The following is a 19,911-nucleotide window of genomic DNA, read 5'->3' on the forward strand; positions in this document are numbered from 1 at the left end:
AGTCCACTATCATTACTGTATTACTATCAGTTACTTCCTTTATGTTTGCTAATAGCTGCTTTATGTATTTTGGTATTCTCATGTTGAGTGCATAAATATTTACAATTGTTATAATTTCTTGTTGGATTGTACCCTTTATGATTATATAGTGTCCTTCTTTTTCTCTCATTACAATATTTGTTTTGAAGTCTATTTTGTCTTACATAAGTATTGCACCTCTGGCTTTTTTTCACTTCCATTTGCATGATAAATATCTTAATATCTCTTCACTTTCAATCTGCATGTGTCTTTAGGTCTGAAATTACTCTCTTGTAGGCAGCATATAGAAAGGTCTTGCTTTTGTATCCACTCTGTCACACTAGTCTTTTGATTGGAGAGTTTAATCCATTTATATTCAAGGTAATTATTGACAGCTATGTATTTATTGCTATTTTATAACTTGTTTTATGGTTGTGTTTGTAGTTCTCTGTTCCTTTCTCCTTTTGCTTTCTTCTTTCATGTTTTGCTGGCTTTCTTTAGTGATATAGGTGTATAACATCTTAGGCATATAATAGTCTATTTTGCATTGATGGTCACTTAAGTTCAAACACATTCTAAAGGCACTGAAGTTTAACCGTTCTCTCCTCCTTCCCATGTTTTAGGTATATAATATCATACCTTATGTCTTTTTATTTTGTGACTCCTTTGACTAATTTTTATAGATATTGCTGCTTTTGTACTTCCAATTTTTCTTACTCCTACTTATGCTCTTTCCTTTCCACTCAAAGAATTCCCTTTAACATTTCTTGTAAGTCTGGTTTAGCAGTGATGAATTCCTTTAACTTTTGTTTGGGAAACTTTATCTCTCTTTCCATTCTGATTGATGGTCTTGTTGGAGAGAGTATTCTTGCCGCAGGTTTTTTCTTTTCAGCACTTTGAATATATCATGCCAACCTATTTGGATTACAGAGGTTTGGGCTGAATAATTAACTGAGAGCCTCATGGGATTTTCCTTGCATGTAACTGTTTTCTCTTGCTACTTTAAAAATTCTTTTTATCACTACTTTTTTTTTTTGCCATTTTGATTCCTGTGTGTCTTGGTGTGGACTTTCTCGGGTTGATTTTGTTGGAAGCTCTCTATGCATATTGGTTCTAGATTTCTGTTTCCTTCTCTAGATTCAGGAAGTTTTAAGTTATTATTTCTTCAAATAAAATTCTGCCTTCTTTTCTCTCTCTTCTTCTTCTGGTATCTTTATAATGCAAATGTTACTATGTTTGATGGTGTCACTGAGTTCCCTCAATCTAGTCTAACTTTTTCATTAATCTTTTTCCCTTCTCCTGTTCAGCCTGATTGCTTTCTGTTATTCTGCCATCTAGGTCATTGATCCATTCTACTTCATCTTGTCTACTATTTAATATTTCTAAGTGTATTTTTATTTCAGTTACTGAGTTCTTCATCTCTTATTGGCTCTTCTTTACATATTCTGTCTCTTTGTTGAGGATATTACTGATGTCTCCACTCTTTTCTCAATTCCAGGGAATACCTTTATGACCATGACTTTGAATTCTGTAGCAGACATATTACTTATCTGTGTTTTGTTTGGCTCTCTTGCTGTGATCTTGTCCTGTCCTTTCATTTGGAACATATTCCTCTATCTCTTCATTCTGTCTAACTCTCTGTGTCTGTTTCTATGTGTTAAGAAAGTCAGCTACATCTCCTGTTCTTGAAAGTAGTGGTTTTATGAAAAAGAGGTCTTGAACAAGGGGTGGTGGAAAGGAAGGTAGGGGGTGGGGGTGACTGGGTGATGGGCACTGAGGGGGCTGAGCACTGGGTGTTATGCTATATGTTGGCAAATTGAACTCCAATAAAAAAAAGAGGTCTTGTAGTGCCCTGTGGTGCAATGTTCCCTACTCACCAGAACCTATTTGTTGTGTGCACCCTACTGTTGTGGCTGAGATGCATTTGCTTTTAGTCCAGTTATCTGCAATGACTCTCTTTGCCTGGAGTGACCACGATTTGGTCCCTGTGTTGTTAGCGGCCTAGTCTTAGGCCACCTTGAGCATGAGTTCAGTCAGACTAGGCCTTTGACAGTGGTGTGGTCCCATCAAAGTTCAGGGTACTCTCCCTGTGCTGTCCCATTAGAAAATCTGTTGGTGGGCAGGACCTGAGGTCAGACCAGATATATGTCCTCAGACAACTCCTGAGACTATAGTCAAACTGGTGTGGTTATCTTCCTTTCTTCCCAAGATAGGGGTCACTTTGTGGTGATACTAGCCCCTGTTAGGGCTGCTTGCATATTGCACACTTGTCCATCCACTTTGGATGGACTCCTGTAGAGGGCAAGTTGGAGAGATTGAGTCCACAGAAGAGCAAGGGGGAGGGCAAGAGGTAATATAAAGTTTTGCACAAGTCTGCTATGGGAGGAGACCTCCGTGCTGCTTTGGAGAGCTACAGACGCTAAGTTGGAGGAGGTGAGTCTCCAGAAGAGCACGGAGGCAGGACATGTTGTCAACAAGCCAGTTGAGAATATTCAGCTGCGCTGTTTCCCATGGGTGTCCATGTGACCAGTCTGGGTGGTAGAAGAAGGGAATGGCACGTGCCAGTTCCTTTGTTCTTGGAAAAGATCCCTGCTCCTCCTGCATATGCTCTGAAATTAGTAAATCAATCTCTTTCCCATATACTGCAGGCATTTTTCAAACTGCTACTTCCAGGCTATATCTCAGAGGTTATGTAAGCATAACTTACTCAGAGGTAAGTTATGCTTTCTCTTTAAAGGTGGGGACTCAGTTTCCTCTCATCCTTTAGCTCTCCCAGAGCCAATCATCTAATTTTTAAAGTTCCAGGTGTTAAGCCCTGCTGACTGTAAAATTTAATGATGTTAAGCCCCTCTGGTTCTCAAAGTCAAATATTATGGGTATTTGTCTTCCCTGAGTGGGTTCTCCTTGCCTCCAGTGCCTGGTATGGGGTCTATTCCTCTCCTTTCTCTGTGCTTACAGAGTCCCTCCCTCCTGGGGACAGTACTATGGGTGGGCTTATTTCCCAACTGAGTCTCTGTCCTTCCTGTCATTTTTGATGTGGTCTCTTCTTTATGTTCAGTTGTAGAGAGTCTGTTCTTCCAGTCTTCAGGTCATTTTTCGGTTGTTTACACTAATGTTGGTATTATGTAGATTTATCCATGGAATAAGGTGAGTTTAGGATCCTCCTACTCCACCATCTTCCCTAGAAGTCCCCAAGATAGTTTTAAAACTATGTAGCAACAACAACAACAAAATGTTTACATAAAAATCAGCTCTAAACTATCACTATTTTTATGTTTTCTATTTTTATATGTAAAATATTGTATATGTTCTGTATAGTTCAGGCATTGAATATAGACATTTTTGTATCATATTCTATCTCTAAAAATATTATTTTCTTTAATCATCTGTCAACAGGAATTTAGGGTGTTTCCCTGCATTGGTTATTGTGACTATGCTGCAATGAACATGTGCAGATATCTCTTCAAGGTAATGATTTTGTTTTCTTGGATATATAACGAGAAGTGGGATTGCTGGATCATATGGTAGTTCCATTTTTAATTTCTCAAGCAACCTCCATATTGTTTTCCATTGTGACTGAATTAATTTTACATTTCTACCAATGTTGCACAAGGGTTCCAACATGGGATAATTTGAGCAGCAAAAAAGGGGGATCAGGGCATCTGGATGGCTCAGATGGTTAAGCATCTGCCTTCAGCTCAGGCCATGATCTCGGATCTTAGGATCAAGCCCCACATTAGTGGGGGCTGGGGGGGCGGGGAGGAGGTCCCATCTCAGCAGGGAGTCTGCTTCTCTCTCTGCCTCTCCCTCCTGCTCATTCTCTCTCTCTCTCTCTCTTTCTCTCTCAAATGAATAAATAAAATCATTAAAAACTTTTTAAAAAGGGGATAAAAATACATATATGCAAAAATATGTGAGTTCACAATGAGAACCCCCCAAAAAACTCTTTGGTCATTTTTGGAGGAAGCTAGAGAACCAACTCATTATCATGTGCAGAAAACTGGTAAATAAAAGGAAAGAATAAAGCATATATCTTGCCTTTCCTTTAAAATTTTGCCTCAAAAAAAAAACAACAACAAAAAAAAAAAAAACAAAAAAAAAAACAAAAAAAAAAAAAAAAAAAAAAAAAAAACAAAAAAAAAAAAAAAAAAAATTTTGCCTCAAGGTAGCCAAATAGTTAATGAGGAATGGTCTCCTTTATTGGAGAATTTCAGCTAATGAATGTAGAGGAAATAATAGAATTAGACTATCACTTGCAGCCTATAATAAAACAATGCTTCTAGCCAATTATCAGCAATAGTTGCTAAAATCAGTGACTGAAGGCCTAACAGAGAACTGAGAATTGGGCAATGTGGCTGACAAAATCTGACCTCACTGATCAATCTTAACACCACAAAAGAAATTCAGCCAGATGTTGTGATGCAATAGGAAATAAACAGTATCACATGCAAAGGATTCTTACCTGAATGGAATCAAGCCTCTGGACCAAACAACCAGTAGAGAGGAAATAAAAGTGAGAAGGGAACACATTAAATGATCCAACATGTATGCCATCAGCAAAATATGGGATGTGGGGAATTCTATACAATAAATAATCTAATTTCTTTAATAAGCTAATGTAAGAAAAAGGAGGGAAAATTATATATTAAAAGAGTCATGAGTGATGGAGAAACAAATATAATCTTGTTTAGATTGATTCAAACAAGCCAGTTAAAAATATTTTTTTCTAGACAATTGGAAAATGTGAACACTGAATGGATTGTTTAATTATATTAAGAAATTACTGTAAATTTTCTTTTTTAGTTAGGACAACAATTTTGTAGCTATGTTGCATAAAGTGCCCTTATCTTTTATGAATATAACACTAAAACGGCAGCCTGGGTGGCTCCGCGGTTTAGTGCTGCCTTCAGCCCAGGGCATGATCTTGGAGACCGAAGATCGAGTCCCACGTCGGGCTTCCTGCATGGAGCCTGCTTCTCCCTCTGCCTGTGGTCTGCCTCTCTCTCTCTGCATCTCTCATGAATAAATAAATAAAATCTTTAAAAATATAACACTAAAACATACTACATATAAAACTGTGTAATGTTGGGCAGCCCGGGTGGCTCAGGGGTTTAGTGCTGCCTTCAGCCCAGGGCATGATCCTGGAGACCCGGGATTGGGTACCACGTCAGGCTCCCTGCATGGGGCCTGCTTCTCCCTCTGCCTGTGTCTCTGCCCCTCTCTCTCTCTTTGTGTGTGTGTCTCTCATGAATGAATGAATAGAATCTTTAAAAAAAATTGTGTAATGTCCAGGATTTGTTTTTAACAATTTAGTATGGAATGGAAGGAAGAAGGAGGAATGTAAAAGAAATAAGATAGATCATGTGTTGATAGTTACTGAAATTTTATATACATATAAAATTTTTCATAACAGAAAGTTTAAAATATAAATACAAAAATATCCATATAATATTGATATAATCCGAATGTTTTACTAAAATATTTTAGGAATGGAGTAAAGGAGAAAAGTAAATGCGTTGTTAAATGCCAACTTTTGGGGTGCCTGGCTCACTCAGTCAGTAGAGCATATAACTCTTGATCTCAGGATTGTGAGTTCAAGCTGCCCCATTTTGGGTATAGAGATTTCTTAAAAATAAACAAAAGAATGTAAATGCTAACTCTTTATCTTTCAGACTAGGATGCCAACATAAAACATCTAAAATTGATAAATCAAGAACGTCCAGAAAAATAATAATTTTTTTAAAGATTTTATTTATTTATTCATAGAGATGCAGAGAGAGAGAGAGAGAGAGGCAGAGACACAGGCAGAGGGAGAAGCAGGCTCCACGCAGGGAGCCTGACGTGGGACTCCATCCAGGGTCTCCAGATCACGCCCTGGGCTGCAGGCGGCGCTAAACCGCTGCGCCACCGGGGCTGCCCAAAATAATATATTTTTAAAGATTTTATTTACTTATTTGAGACAGAGAGAAAAACACAAGTCGAGGTGAGAGAGAAGGGGAAGAAAGAGAGGGAGAAGCAGACTCTCTGCTGAGCTGGGAGCCTGATGTGGGGCTCAATCCCTGGACCTTGAGATCATGACCTGAGCCAAAGACAGACCCTTAACCGACTGAGCCACCCAGGCACCCTGAGAAGCAATTATTTTTGAAATATGGAGAAAACAGCTAAAATTGATTACTTAAGGGAGAGCAAAATTCAAAAAGTAGGAAGAAGGAAGACAGAGATGACTGCTGTTTTAATTATTAGACTTGGGATAGCATTTTAATTTTTTAAAATTGTAAACACACGCAAACTTGATAAAAATAGAAATTATTTTCTAAAAGATATATAAAATATCTTTTCCTTTTAAAATTTTGATCATAAAAAAATAAAATAAAAAAATAAAAATTTGATCAGAAGTAGCCCATTAATGTGTATTATTAACTATATCCTAACCTGGCTCTCATTTTTATGCTCTGTATCCTACTCATTTGTTCCCTGTACCTAATCTACTGCCAAATCATGTAAGGATCCAGAATATGATTTGAACTCATCTACTTTTCTAACTTCTCTGCCATCACCTTATGTGTGGCATCACTGTTTCACAGCTGGACACTGCCATAGTCTACTACCAGATTTCCTGTTTTTATTCTTGCTCCCCTCTGATCCAGTCCATGCATACTAGTCAGATTGATGTTTTCTTACTTATTTTTTTTTCATTTGATTGTAGTTGACATGCAATGTTGTATTAGTTTCAGGTATGCATTATCAGATTGATGTCTTCAAGTTGCAAACCTGAACATGTCACACCCCTGCTGAGATCCCTTCAATAGCTTCATACTATCCTCTGAATAAATCCAAGATTTTTAACATGGCCTCTGAGCCCTGCACTCTCAGACTGCTGCTTATGTCTCCAGCAGCATCTTTACAGCACTTTCTCCTTCATTCACCTGAATTTCCACATGCTGTTTCTCAGATCTTAAACACATCCCCATCACTCTTTCCTTGGTCATCTCTAATGGTTTAAGATTCAACTTAAATATCACTACTTTTCTTTCTCTTACCACCATATTAATGTTCTCCACAGCACTTGCCACTTGCAATTGCATATATACTTAATTGCTTTGACTTTGTTTCCTCCACCAGCTCTAAGCTGCATGAGAGCAAGGATTTTGTTTTGCTCATTGTTGTATCTCTAGTACCTAGAACATTCCCTGTCATAGAGTGGGTCCTTAATATTTATTGAATCAGTGAATAAATGGAATGTACAGTAGACTAGATTTTCTCAAGCTTTAATGTGCATACAATCACTGAGGGGAGATCCTTTTTTAAAGGCACATTCTGATTCAGTAGCTCTGGGGTGGGGACTGAAATTCTAACAGACTTCCTGTGAGACAAAAGCTGCCAGGGCCTTAATTACACTTTGACTAGAAAGGCTAAAGCAGGTACAAAGATGAGTGATAGTAATGTTTGTCCTGTAGGAAGGAGTTTATGATCTGGTAATGGACTTGCCTCATAAACACAATCTAAATCATCACCTATCACCTTCACTTTCATTGATGTATAAAGCATAAAAGGCTTAATTAAGGCTGTTTGAGATTGGGATGGATGTTGACTTTACCAAACATTATACAAGACCCTCTAAGGCCATATCTGACTGTGACCAAATCATTTAAAGTGTTATAATAAGTTGCAAAATTTAAAGGAAGCAATTGGCAATTCAGTATATGAGAACAGAGATCCTTTTTAACAAGGAAATAAATATCGTGGAACAGAGGGATGAGAATTTGAATTTCAGTTTGCCCCTGAGTAGGTGTGTAATTTTAGCAGCTAAATTCTCTGAATTTTCGTATCAGCTGATGATGATGAAAACTTAGAGGCATGATAAGTGAGGTATCACATATCAATTAAATACTGTGCCTGGCATAAGGTAGCCCTTAAAAAAAAAATCAAGTCCTTCTGTTACTTTCTTAGGTAGAACATTTTCCTTATAACATCAATTTCCCAGAGGACAAGTGAGTATCATTTTTTGAATGAGACCTTTAACATCTCACAGGGGGAAAAAAAAACAAATAATACTAGGAAAATAAAATAAATTTTGGTTTAAATGAACACTAGGCTGTAAATCAGAAAAACTAAGCTTTGGTTCAAGATTTCAAAATGAACTAGAGGTATAATGTTGAACAAGTTATTTAATATCTCTGGGCCTCTGTATCCTTTCTAAATCATTGTACATAGTTAAATACATTAATTATCTTATAGGAAACCATCATTCTTCCAAATCATTTGATTTTTATTTTTTTTTCCTTTTGGGATAGCAGTAAATTTTACAGAAATATTAAAATTGGATAATTTTATCATTGGATAATTAGAAAAAGGATTGGAAAAAAAAGTTTTTTTTCTTTCTGAAATTTTTACTAAACACCCTCCAGCCATATTACTAAGCTTTAAATAAGTATATGGACTCAGTGAACTTATTTTTTTTACTTGGAGAACTTCTATCTTTTTAAAATTACATAAATATACATGCTTTCACTAGCAGTTGGAATTGGAATTTGTTTTACTTGCTATATATGAAATTAAATTGTCATAGCTTGGAATATTAATTTAAATATAACTTGGAAATATAAGAAAAAAGAACAATGTGGAGAAAATAAAAAGTAACAAATTAAATCTATTCTTTCAAAGATAATTGCAATGTTTTTATGCAATAACAGAAAAAATTAGCAAAAAAAATTTAACTACATAGATACGTGTCACTACTTAAATGTTGACAAATGAATTTGGGGATTGAAAATTATTTTTTTGCTACCTTTAGTCTTCCACCTCCCACTTCATTATAAAGAGCTTCTCATTTCTCTTTTTTTTTAGTGTTCTTTTTATCCACTCTACCCTCATACTTTAAACTACTACTAAATGTTCATGGAATTAAGCCTTTGGGGTCATTTGGCTTTAGCTTCCTCATTAGATTCCTCAGTGTCCTCAGCTTCACTCTCTGCATATAAACACATTTGTTATTCTTAATCACTTCCTTTTATCAATCCCTGACTGGAGCATACTGATTAATCTTTGAAAAACCACACTTGTATTTTATAAAAATGGAAAATTCAAACTTCTGCTGTGTGTGACACATCATTAACTGCACAAAGACACTCTGTATCTGCTATGTTAGTATTTACTGATGGGTTAATGTAATTATGACCCATCTGCTTCTGTTGTCTAATGAGGCACTTTCTATCTACAGGGATAGAAATTTATGACAGTCTCTTTGAACTGCCTGATGTCAGAGCTGGGAAAGGTGTGAAGTATATATAAGAGCTGGGTTACTCATTGGCAAGTGGGGGACAAATACTCCAGTGGATGCAAGCTTGGGATTGTTCATGAAGCTTTCTTACCATTAGAGGCATTCTCTGATATACTGACACTGAAACATTAAAAGGTAAAGAGTTTTTTGTTTATGGGAAAATATTATTTGTTTAAGGAGGAGCAGATTTGGGATTAAATATATTGCTTGTTTCAAAGAAAAAGCTAAAGGGGTAATGTGCTATAATATCAACTTTCCAGATTGTTCAGGGATGGAAATTCAGAAGGGGAAAGTTTTGAAAATATTCAAAAATTGTTTGAACAGTATCAAGGGACTATATCAGTATAATCTTTGGAGATTATGTTTAAAATGAGATTTTTTTACAGTAAGTTTTAGTCTCAAATTCCATCAATCAGAGCTATAAAAAATTTCTTGATTTCAATGCTGCATTATTCTTTTCCAGTAAATTTGAGAAACAATGTGTCTCCTGAAGCTGCCAGTAGTTCTCATCATACTCTCGGTTGCATTAAACCATCTGAAGGCTACTCCCATTAAAAGGTTAGTATTTTAAAAATCCTGTTTCTTTGTAAAATGTGGGAAAATTAGAATTAAAAACTGCTATATAACTAACAGCCCTTATGCCATTAAGATGTATCTTTCTGACAGAACTTCTGACAGACAGGAATGGATAGTTCCAGTTTTGTCAAGAAATATGTTATTGAAACCTAGAGGGGCAAAACCAGATCAGGAAGCAGGAAAAGCCAAAGGGTAGTAATTTCCACTATATTAACCTGGTTCTCAAATAAACTAGAGAAGCTTGAAACATATATTTTATATTAGGTGGGATTTTACTGCATATTTACATAGATTTTTTTTTTCCTCAGAGGGCTCTGACAATGTCCAAAACTTTTCATCTCCTTCTGGAAAGAAATACATAGAAATAATCAGGGGGCAAATTAAAATGTTAAGAACTAGTTAAAAAGCCATTTGCTCTTAGGGGATTCTTTCTATATTAACTCATATTAATGAAATAAAATTATAAAAATTATGTTATTCATCAGATTAATTCTGAGCTACTCTAAATGTAAATTAATACTCTTAAAAATGTTTTCAATAGGTAATATGTGCATCAGGATTTCCTAAGAAGACTTATTTTGGGAGGTGTCATGTCGTTTGAGTGGTAATTTTAAGGAAGTCTAAAAACTCTGTAAGGTGAAATGTTAGCAGTAATTATAACTTTCAGGGGGAAAGAACTGTAATTCTCCCTTTATTTAAAAGATTCTCAAGGCCAATTCATGCATACATCATAAACAATACAATGATAATTTGTGCCTAAATCAGTTGGCTCCTTACAGTTTTGTAGAACTGAAACTACACACTCTTTAAGACCAAGGAATATTAAGATTACTTTTGAAAAGTTTGCTTTGGAAATAATATTAAAACTTTTCTCATAGAATTATTAGCATCTTGTCTATTTTCCTTTGGGTTGTTTTTTGTTGAGGTGGCAATCTGTGGTGATATGTAAAGAGTTCTACAGCACCCACATGTAGTAAATAGTAGGAATCATCAGATTTCCTTTGTCCCTTCAGGTTTACCGAGTTTAGAGGATGTTCTTCTCAGAATTGGCTCTGATTTTCAATTGGATTTTTGGATAAAAATAACTGAAACTGACATGATGTTTCTGGTAAACCAGTAGAACAATAGAATAACAGGAAAATTAGCAGTATTACACAGTATTTCTGTTCATATCTTGATCTTTTCTTTCACTAGATAAGCACCTTTATCCAGTTTGTCATTATGGATATGAGTTTATTATGAAGTGAACTTCACTCACAAATAAAATGCTATATAACATTATTTATTACCAAGTTATTTTCATGCTAGCCTCACAATCTCTTAATTTGAATTTTTATTAGGAATACTTCCAAGGCATTCTTCAGATTGCTCTTTAATGAGTTTCCAGAAATCTGGATGTCTGGTCATTTTTTTTTAAAGGGGAAGAATTTATCATCCTGAGCTCTTCATCCATGTAATAGTCTATAAATTTCATAAAATACTAAGAAAGCCTGTGTAGAAAATGACTCAAATCTCATACAACTTTAAAAGACAAAGCTGATGTAGATTTATCAATGTCATTTTTCTTATAAAATTTAATAGTCTCATTTGAGATCTTTTTTAACTTTTGTACATGTATGACATGAGATTAAGAGGAAACAAACTGATTAGATAAGCCATACCAAAAGATATTTTATACTTTTGACTGAGGGAAAAGGATCACACACTTGCTCACCAACTTTTAAACACTCAGTTATAAGTACCTGCCTAGCAGATAATCAGAGGTTAGCCAACAGTATAATTACTTCTACAAATTGAGAACTGGAGCAGGGATAGTTTAAAATGGTTTTGAAAATCTTTGAGGGGTACTTGGGTGTTTCAGGCAGTTAAGCATCCAACTCTTGGTTTCTTCAGCTCAGGTCATGATCTCAGTGTCATGAGATCAAGCCCCTCAATGGGCTCGGTGCTCAGTGCAGAGTCTGCTTAAGATTCTCTCTCCCTCTCCCTCTGCCACTTCTACTCATTTTCTCTCTCTCTTTCTCTCTGTCTAAAACGAATCTTTGAAGACTCTTGAAACTGAGGGGTTTGTAAAGAGAAACAACATAAGAGTGATACTTCAGTCTGTAGTCATCACTGTATAAATTCTTAAAGTTAGGAATTTGCACAGTGTGTAAATGGTCAATAGGTTTGAACTAGTGTCTGTTACGTCTGTTACTAGATACTAGGCAGGCCTAGTCTGCCCAAGTAGTTAAAGAGAAAAAAATGCCTGAAAGTAGGGGTGTGTTGCCTTTTTTTCCTAACCATTTCAGCCATCTTTTTCTATCTTAATGGTAGTTTGGGGTAGAATCTTATACATACTGATGCTATATTTACATGAAAAGTCTTGTTTGGAAAAGCAGCTTCATAATAATGAAACAAATCAACATAAAAGGTCTTATTATTTCTTTAAAGTAGAATGGTGGCTCTTATAGCTAACTCAAATAAGGTAAAATTTTAGTTGGAGTAATTTTAAGTCTGTTACAGACCTTAAGACCAATCATCAAAGTACCATTCAGACATTTAGCACATAGATTAGTTTACACTCTGCTCCAGGCATTTGCCAAACATTTTAGGACACATATCACTTTGAACCTTTCCAGTTTGACCCATTATTTCCTTTATTGCTTTAAATTTATTAGTTTGAAATATTTGATCAAAATACAATTCCTGCTTTTTTCAAGACAATTTTCTTCTCTTTTAGAATTAAACATCTGATGTTATGAATTATGGTTTAATTCTTAAAAAGCATTAAATCATTCATTGGAAATGCACATTGGCCATGCTTACTACACATGCAAATGGAAATAATTAAATAGATAATATGACTAACATTAACATATAGACTAGGTATTTAAGTCCCAAAGTGGGTTTCCTTTGCCTAAATAATAGATTTGTCAGCATACACTTATACTCAACAGATACCTGACATTTCTCCTTTAATAGCCTGATTTAATGATCTCAGGGAGCTTAACAAAAATATCTTATACTGCTTAATTTTCTTTGGAAAGATGTGGGAAATGAATATACATATTTAGTACCACATACTCCAGATTACATATAAATTTTATATTCCAAATCCTTTTTATATATTAGGAACTAGATTCACCAAGATTTAGAAGAATAAAAAGAAAGGGTTTAGAGGACTGTAAGACAAAGATACCCCTTTTTATTATGATTACTATCTGGAATATATTCTGAAATTTCAAAGGATTATATTGAGAAATTTAACATCGACTATAATGGAAGTTTTGTTATATGATTTCCTTGTCAAAAATTGCTTCTGCTGCATGTTCAAGGTGTCAAAAAATTTCAGTCATCTAGATGTTTCCAAAACAAATGCTGAGTTACTTACATGAAAATATTTTCATCAATATGAACTATTTGTTGTCCTATAAATATACACAAACCTGAGTCTAAGTCGCTAACCTTCCATATTTGTTCTATATTGTCAGTCACCAGATGGAAAAGCGGAAATGCAACACTGCCACGTGTGCGACTCAACGCCTGGCAAATTTCTTGGTTCGTACTAGCAATAATCTTGGTGCCATTCTCTCGCCTACCAATGTGGGATCCAATACATATGGCAAGAGAAACACAATTGAGATTTTAAACAGGGGACCATTGAATTACTTACCACTTTAGAAGGTCAACGCACCCCTATCATTCTTACTTTCATGTATAAAAATATTCTAGTGATTTCCTGTGTAAGTTAACATTAGCATGAACATAAGTTTTTATGTACTATGTTTGTTAGCACTACATATAAATTGTTATGGTAAGAATTGTTTTAACTTTAATGCTAATTAAGACCCCATCATAAAAAGTCAATGTCTTTAAAAATGAAATGTTCTTGCTATAGATATTTATTTTGAAAACATATTAAAAAGTCATTCTTTTGCCTATATCTTTATGATCTGAGTTTGAGAACAAAAGAGAAAATAGTATTTGGAAACTTGGTAAATTGTAAACAACGGAGAGTGAAGTTAAGCACATTAAAAGTCAACAATTATAAGGACCCTTGTTAAGCAATTCTTTTTTGCATTGGATTTCTCAAATGTTTAGATAAAATGCTATTTAAAAAATAATTAATTTTTGCTCCTGACTCAGTCAAAATATTTTTTTAAATTATATTCTTTGCTGTATTGTTGGTATTAGAAGTTATTTAAGAATATAAAGGCAATTTGTGTTTATGAGGGTTTCATTGTGTGTTGTCATTTGATGACCTTTTATTAAACATAAATGCCCTTTTTTCTGTTCAAGTGGCTTACAGCAAACCTCGGTCATATTCTGATACAGGATATTGCAAAGGCAACTTGTGTTCCTCTTAATCATGTATGTCTTCAGTTAAAAGACCACAGAGTTATATATTTTATGGTAACTTATTTTGTTTGTTAAACTAATTGGACATTTCTGGCAGAGGTTACATGTGTGTGATACACTTTTCTTGAAGAAAACTGTTGAATTGGACATGAAATGTAATGTTTCCTCTAATTCTCATTCTTACAGGGGTTCTTGTTTTATCCTGACCATGATTTAGTCACCTTTGGAAGTAGCATTAACCCAGAACAACTGCTATCATGTTGTGTTATGCCATTCCTAAAGACACTAAACTTGTATTTAAAAAAAATAGAAAAAAATCTCATTTTTAATGGGAATCTAACTTGTTAACTTGACTTATACACTAAAATTTCCCCTTATGAAGTGTGCCTTAGATTACCATATTTTAGTTGTGTGTGTATGAGTGTATAGCAACAGATGATATTTATAATGATTTTATGTCATAAGTTGCACGTTAAAATAAATGAATGTATAAATTCCTATTTGTGATATTCGACTGTCAGCCCTTCTTTCAAAGTAGATTTGAGTTCAACATTTTAAATTGAGTAAGGTGTGATTAAGTTACAATTTCTTAAACTTCCTTATTTAAAATTTTCCTATAATAGTCTGCTTTAAATAAAACTCTATTGCATATCATGTCTATATCAACTTTCCAATCTATCTTTGAAGAGTTAAAAAAATGTAATGAGTGTATATGATATTCAAGGACAATGTATATAGTAGCAGATAAATATCAGGAATATGATGAGAAGAGTTATGTGTAGTTATAGTGACCTAACAACCTTTGGTGCTAAGGAGTAAAATGTAGTCAGGGTGGCTATGTAACTTATTCCAGCTGGAAGATTTTGGAGAAGAAAAGAGTCACTATATTGATATGAGAGATATTAATAGTAAACACTCTCAAGTTTATTCATTAAATTTATTATCAAAGTAAAACATTTGAACAAATTCCATAGTGTTTTCTTAGCTGGCAGGCAGTAGGGATTTAAATATATAAAAGTTGGGAATGCTTTATTGCATGAGGCTTACCAAATACTTTTCCAGATTTTTTATAATTACTTGTGAAAATAATGAGTAAAATTCAATTGATGTAATTGGAGATATCAACAGTAAGTTTTGATGTTTATGTTTGTCCCAATTTTTCTCATTATGTCTATGATACCTGAATTCACAGGTACTCTTGAATAATCTAGAAGTGGGTTAATCCTCCAAATACTAATATGCATGCCACAAATGATATTTCACTAGACAACTAAAAATACAAATGATTCCTCTATCTTCCATGTTGCGATACAGAGTCAGACATAGAATTTATTTAGTAATGCTACGTTTAAAACTGGAAATTCTCTTGAGCACGTTTAGAGAACATTATGCAATGAGCCTCTCACTTCTCTGAAGCCTGAATATCATTACCTAGCAATATTATGCAGAATACCTTTTGGTCAAGAGTAGAAAAGTCCAGTGAGTCCAAATCTCCTTTGAGTACAAAACAGGCTTTCTATATAAAGTAGGGGAAATTATTCTTTTTCTACCAATTATTTTCCTTTTCACACACAGACTACTCAAAGCTATGGAAAGATTCATTTTCCACTCAATGCATTTGCAGGAGGCATTATTAGTGCTCACCAATATCCTCTTTCTTGAGAATATAAGAGATTGTAGTCTTAGCCCTTTTGCATTCAGGTGAGGCCATGTGGCTGATTCTGGCAAGTGAAATATTAGCAGAAGTGATGTGTGTCATTTTCAGGGTGGTCTACTAGGTGAAAAGCCTATCTTTCTCTTTCTTTCGCTGCAGCACTTCCTGATGAGGAGGCCTCTTATCAGGCTGGAGCCCTGAGTGACTTCATGGTGAACATTCCTACTAATCTGTCTTGGACATGGAGTAGGATCAAGAAATAAGCTTTTGTGACTCTTCTCTACAACCTACCATAATATAATAACCAAAGTCAGACTGTCACCCTAACAAAGCTGCTTCTCTTGTCAACTCCACTGAATTTAATAATAGCATACTATGCTCCCACTATAGTTCAGTCTTGGTATCTTGGAATTATCACCAGCTGCTCAAATTCCACATTCCACATGCTCAAGTCAGTTACCAAGACACATGTACTTGAAAGCGTCTTTGCTATTAGGATATGTTTCTTCCTTCTTCTTCTGTTGCAACCAGTGTAACTCCAGTCTATTGTAAGCCAGAACCCTACAGTAACCTACTGTAGTTTCCTAATGCATGTTTCTTACTACATCAGTCTTCTACACAGAATTTTTAAAAGACTTATTCTTAACCTAAAATTCATCAAATTCTTTATCCTAACATTCAAGTCCCACTATAAATTAATCCTAATCTTTTCCAGCTTTATTGGACATCATCTCACTTTATACATTTATTCCCTGCTAAATTCTTTGGTTGTTTTAGTTGTTTCTGTTCTATCATCACGTGTCCTCTTCTTTTCCAGTCTCTATCTTTTCCTTCCATTCCCTCTAGCTGAACAACTGTCCCTAGTGCAACCTTTTTAAATCTTTTAATGACAAAGTCAAGATCTATCATCATTCCCTTCTTGAATATGACTTCTCCACCCACTGAGCTGTTACCACACCTTGAGGATATCTTTTAGATTCAAAAGAAATATGTAATTTGAGTAATTATATTATTGCTACTTTGTGTTAAAAATACCGCATTGCTATGTTGTTTCTGTATTATTTGTGTGACTGACACATTTTTCTCCCACACTGCTATGTTCCTAAGGGCAGAAACTCAGACTTAATTATTCTCCATTCCACAAATATTCTTTTTATAACTAAGGAGCTTAAGCCTATTTACACATTCTGGAGAAAAGTAAGCTACTTGAGTAGTTTCCATTTTCTGTCCTTGATACTGTACTGGCATAGAGCTGAACAGTTTTTGTCTTCGGAAAATGACTTGACATTTACCACCAACATCTTTTGGTATGGAATGTAATTTACATATGCCAGAACATATTAATTATGGTTTTCTTGCCTTGAGTTACTAAACCTTTAGGAAGTTAATTCCATCACCTAATAAGATAAACATAGTATAACACAATTAAATATTTAAATTCCATAAAATAATAATTGAAATACAATCCTAAATTTCCATATTAAGTGGGATTAAGTAACTTCCAGAGTAAATGGGCTTCCTAGTGGAGTGAGACAGAAGCAAATAGTCATATTTCACAACTCTTTGTAAGAAAAATGCCCTTTCATTTGAAAAATGATGAAATATGCTAGCATCTTTACCTTTCCCATTACTATTCATTTAGGCTATACATTGAATTTATAAACAGATTTCATAAAATTTAAATTTTGGCCTATTGCTTAAACTTTGAAAATTATTTAATTTTTTATTACTTTTGTCAGAACATAGTGTAGATTGGTCATTTCTATTCATTTGTCTCTTTAACCTATGTTATTTGGAAAATATTTATTGTAGCTGAAACGTTTCTACTTTGAAACATTTATTGAGAGTGCATAATGAGATACCAAGGAACACAGTGAGTCATAGTCTTATAGCATTTCCAACAGAAGAAATTAAGACACTAAGCATATTGGAAATCCATCCCTGATGCTCAGACATTCCTTGATAATTTAGTCAATCAGGGAGAAATGGATTAAATATTTGTGCTAAGATTTATCAATTTAGAAGCCAAACAGAAACTAAAACTTTACATATTAACAGCCAAGTTTTTGTGGATGAGTCAACACATAAATTAGTAAAATAGCTATATCATTCATTTGGCCTATAATTAATATACTTAAGGGTATTAACCATCACACTTTATATTGTCGGGGATTAGGGCAACTCTCAATGATTAAAAACTAAATAAAAAAAATAAAAAATAAAAAAAATAAAAACTAAATCATACCATGGCAGTTACTTCTATTACAGCTAATATTTTTCTTCTGGGGATTCAGAGACCTTTTCTGCATAGTGACTGCCATGCTCTAATACCTAAACACTTTCAGTTAGGATTCCATAAGAAGATCCTGTAACAATAAGAATACAAATACATGCTTTACAGATCACAAGGTAGATCACAAGCTTTTTGTGATGGGTGGGATCAGGTATTCTCTTTAGTTAAAGTAATTGAAATAATCTAAAAAGGCAAATCTAGTATTAAAACTCCATAGTACAGTTTTGGGAAAAAGCCAATTTATGCTTTTGGACATCTGCAAAATACTGTTTATGTGATAATTATTTAAATGGGCTTATATACCTAGGAAAGAAAGCTATATAATACAGTATCACGTTTCTATTGCTAAAGAAATCACTGAGTAACAAGTTCCAGTGGAAAAGTCCATGATGTTTCCAAGGTCTCTTGGTCATCTACAAATGGTGAGAAATACACCTATGTTGGGTAAGTAATGGCAGATTTTTTAAAAATTGCTGTCAAATTCTTCACTTTTTCTTAGTTACATAGGAAATATCAGTAGCATCCCTGGTGATTTTGGACTTGATATTTCTTCACAATGATAGTGTAGAAATGCTTATGAAGTGAAAAAATAAACTAGAGTATAGACCAGATATCTGAATTTTGATGTATCATTATTGACATGAAAATGTAGGTCTTTTGTGTAGGTCTCAGAAAAGTTAAGAATACACATTCCTCTTACCACAGGGCATAGGAAGGCCTTGTCTTTCTCAGAGGAGGGAACTACCATTTTGCTTCTGGTCACCATGGAGATGAAGATGGGAGATTTACATTTGTTCCAGAGCAACACTCTTTGGAATGACTAAGGGAGAGCTGATCAATGTATGTCCTCCTGTGTACCTTACAATAGGAAAGCTATCCAGACTAGAGTCATTTAGACTTGGGTGATCATGATTAAGTTACTCTGAACCTCTCTTCATATGTGACGTGAAAAGAATAATAATTAATTCAGAGATTGACTATGAAGATGAAAAGTCATTGATGAAAATAGTTAAGATTTTGACTATAAATCTGTCCTACAATAAATGCTGGTTGTCTCCCTTTCCCTTTGGAGAAGAATTCTCCTCTCTCCCTCTAAAGCATTTCTTTGGATCCCTGGGTGGCTCAGTGGTTTAGCGCCTGCCTTCATGCCCAGGGTGTGATCCTGGAGTCCCGGGATCGAGTCCCACATCAGGGTCCCTGCATGGAGCCTGCTTCTCCCTTTGCCTGTGTCTCTGCCTCTGTGTGTGTGTCTATCATGAATAAATAAATAAAATCTTTAAAAAATAATAAAGCATTTCCCACAAAAGCAAGCTTTCCACAGCAGAATGAATTGGGCTACACTTTGAAAGGGGGAGGTACCTGCCCACTGTAGAGCTAAGGATGGTGCTTGAGGAAGCATATAACATGCTTTTACTCTATTCTATATCTGAATATGCATATCTGTTTATCCATCTCAGCTTGTGCTCAGTACAATTTAATTGGTACCCATTAATTGCTAAGCACTCGTTGTCTTCCAATTTAGAGCTCCATTTATGGCATGCTCAGTATGTACCAGATACTATTTTAAGTTTATTCAGGTGTATTATCTGATTTAATCCTCATAAATCCTATTAAATAAATACTGTTATTTCCAGTTGTAAAGTAGATAACTTCTGGAGATTTTTTGTACCATATGGTGACTATAGTTAAGAATACTGTTTTGTATGTTTGAAAGGTGCTAAGAGAGTAGATCTTAAAAGTTCTTTTTGTTTG

At 34.6% G+C, this 19,911-nt stretch overlaps 2 protein-coding genes across 7 annotated transcripts in view; one reads left to right on the top strand and one right to left on the bottom strand.

The window, feature by feature from the left end:
- SLCO1A2 (solute carrier organic anion transporter family member 1A2) overlaps positions 1 to 19,911 on the bottom strand; it is a 118,675-nt gene that overhangs the window by 88,928 nt on the left and 9,836 nt on the right. The window lies entirely within an intron of this gene.
- Positions 9,403 to 13,890, top strand: IAPP (islet amyloid polypeptide; the record flags this gene model as incomplete). The annotated part of the gene is given in 3 exon segments (NM_001003233.2): positions 9,403 to 9,433; positions 9,762 to 9,856; positions 13,345 to 13,890. Coding segments are annotated over 2 exon segments (270 nt in total). The 5' UTR covers positions 9,403 to 9,433; positions 9,762 to 9,776.

Source organism: Canis lupus, chromosome 27 (assembly GCF_011100685.1).
Source record: "Canis lupus familiaris isolate Mischka breed German Shepherd chromosome 27, alternate assembly UU_Cfam_GSD_1.0, whole genome shotgun sequence".
NCBI lineage: Eukaryota > Metazoa > Chordata > Mammalia > Carnivora > Canidae > Canis > Canis lupus.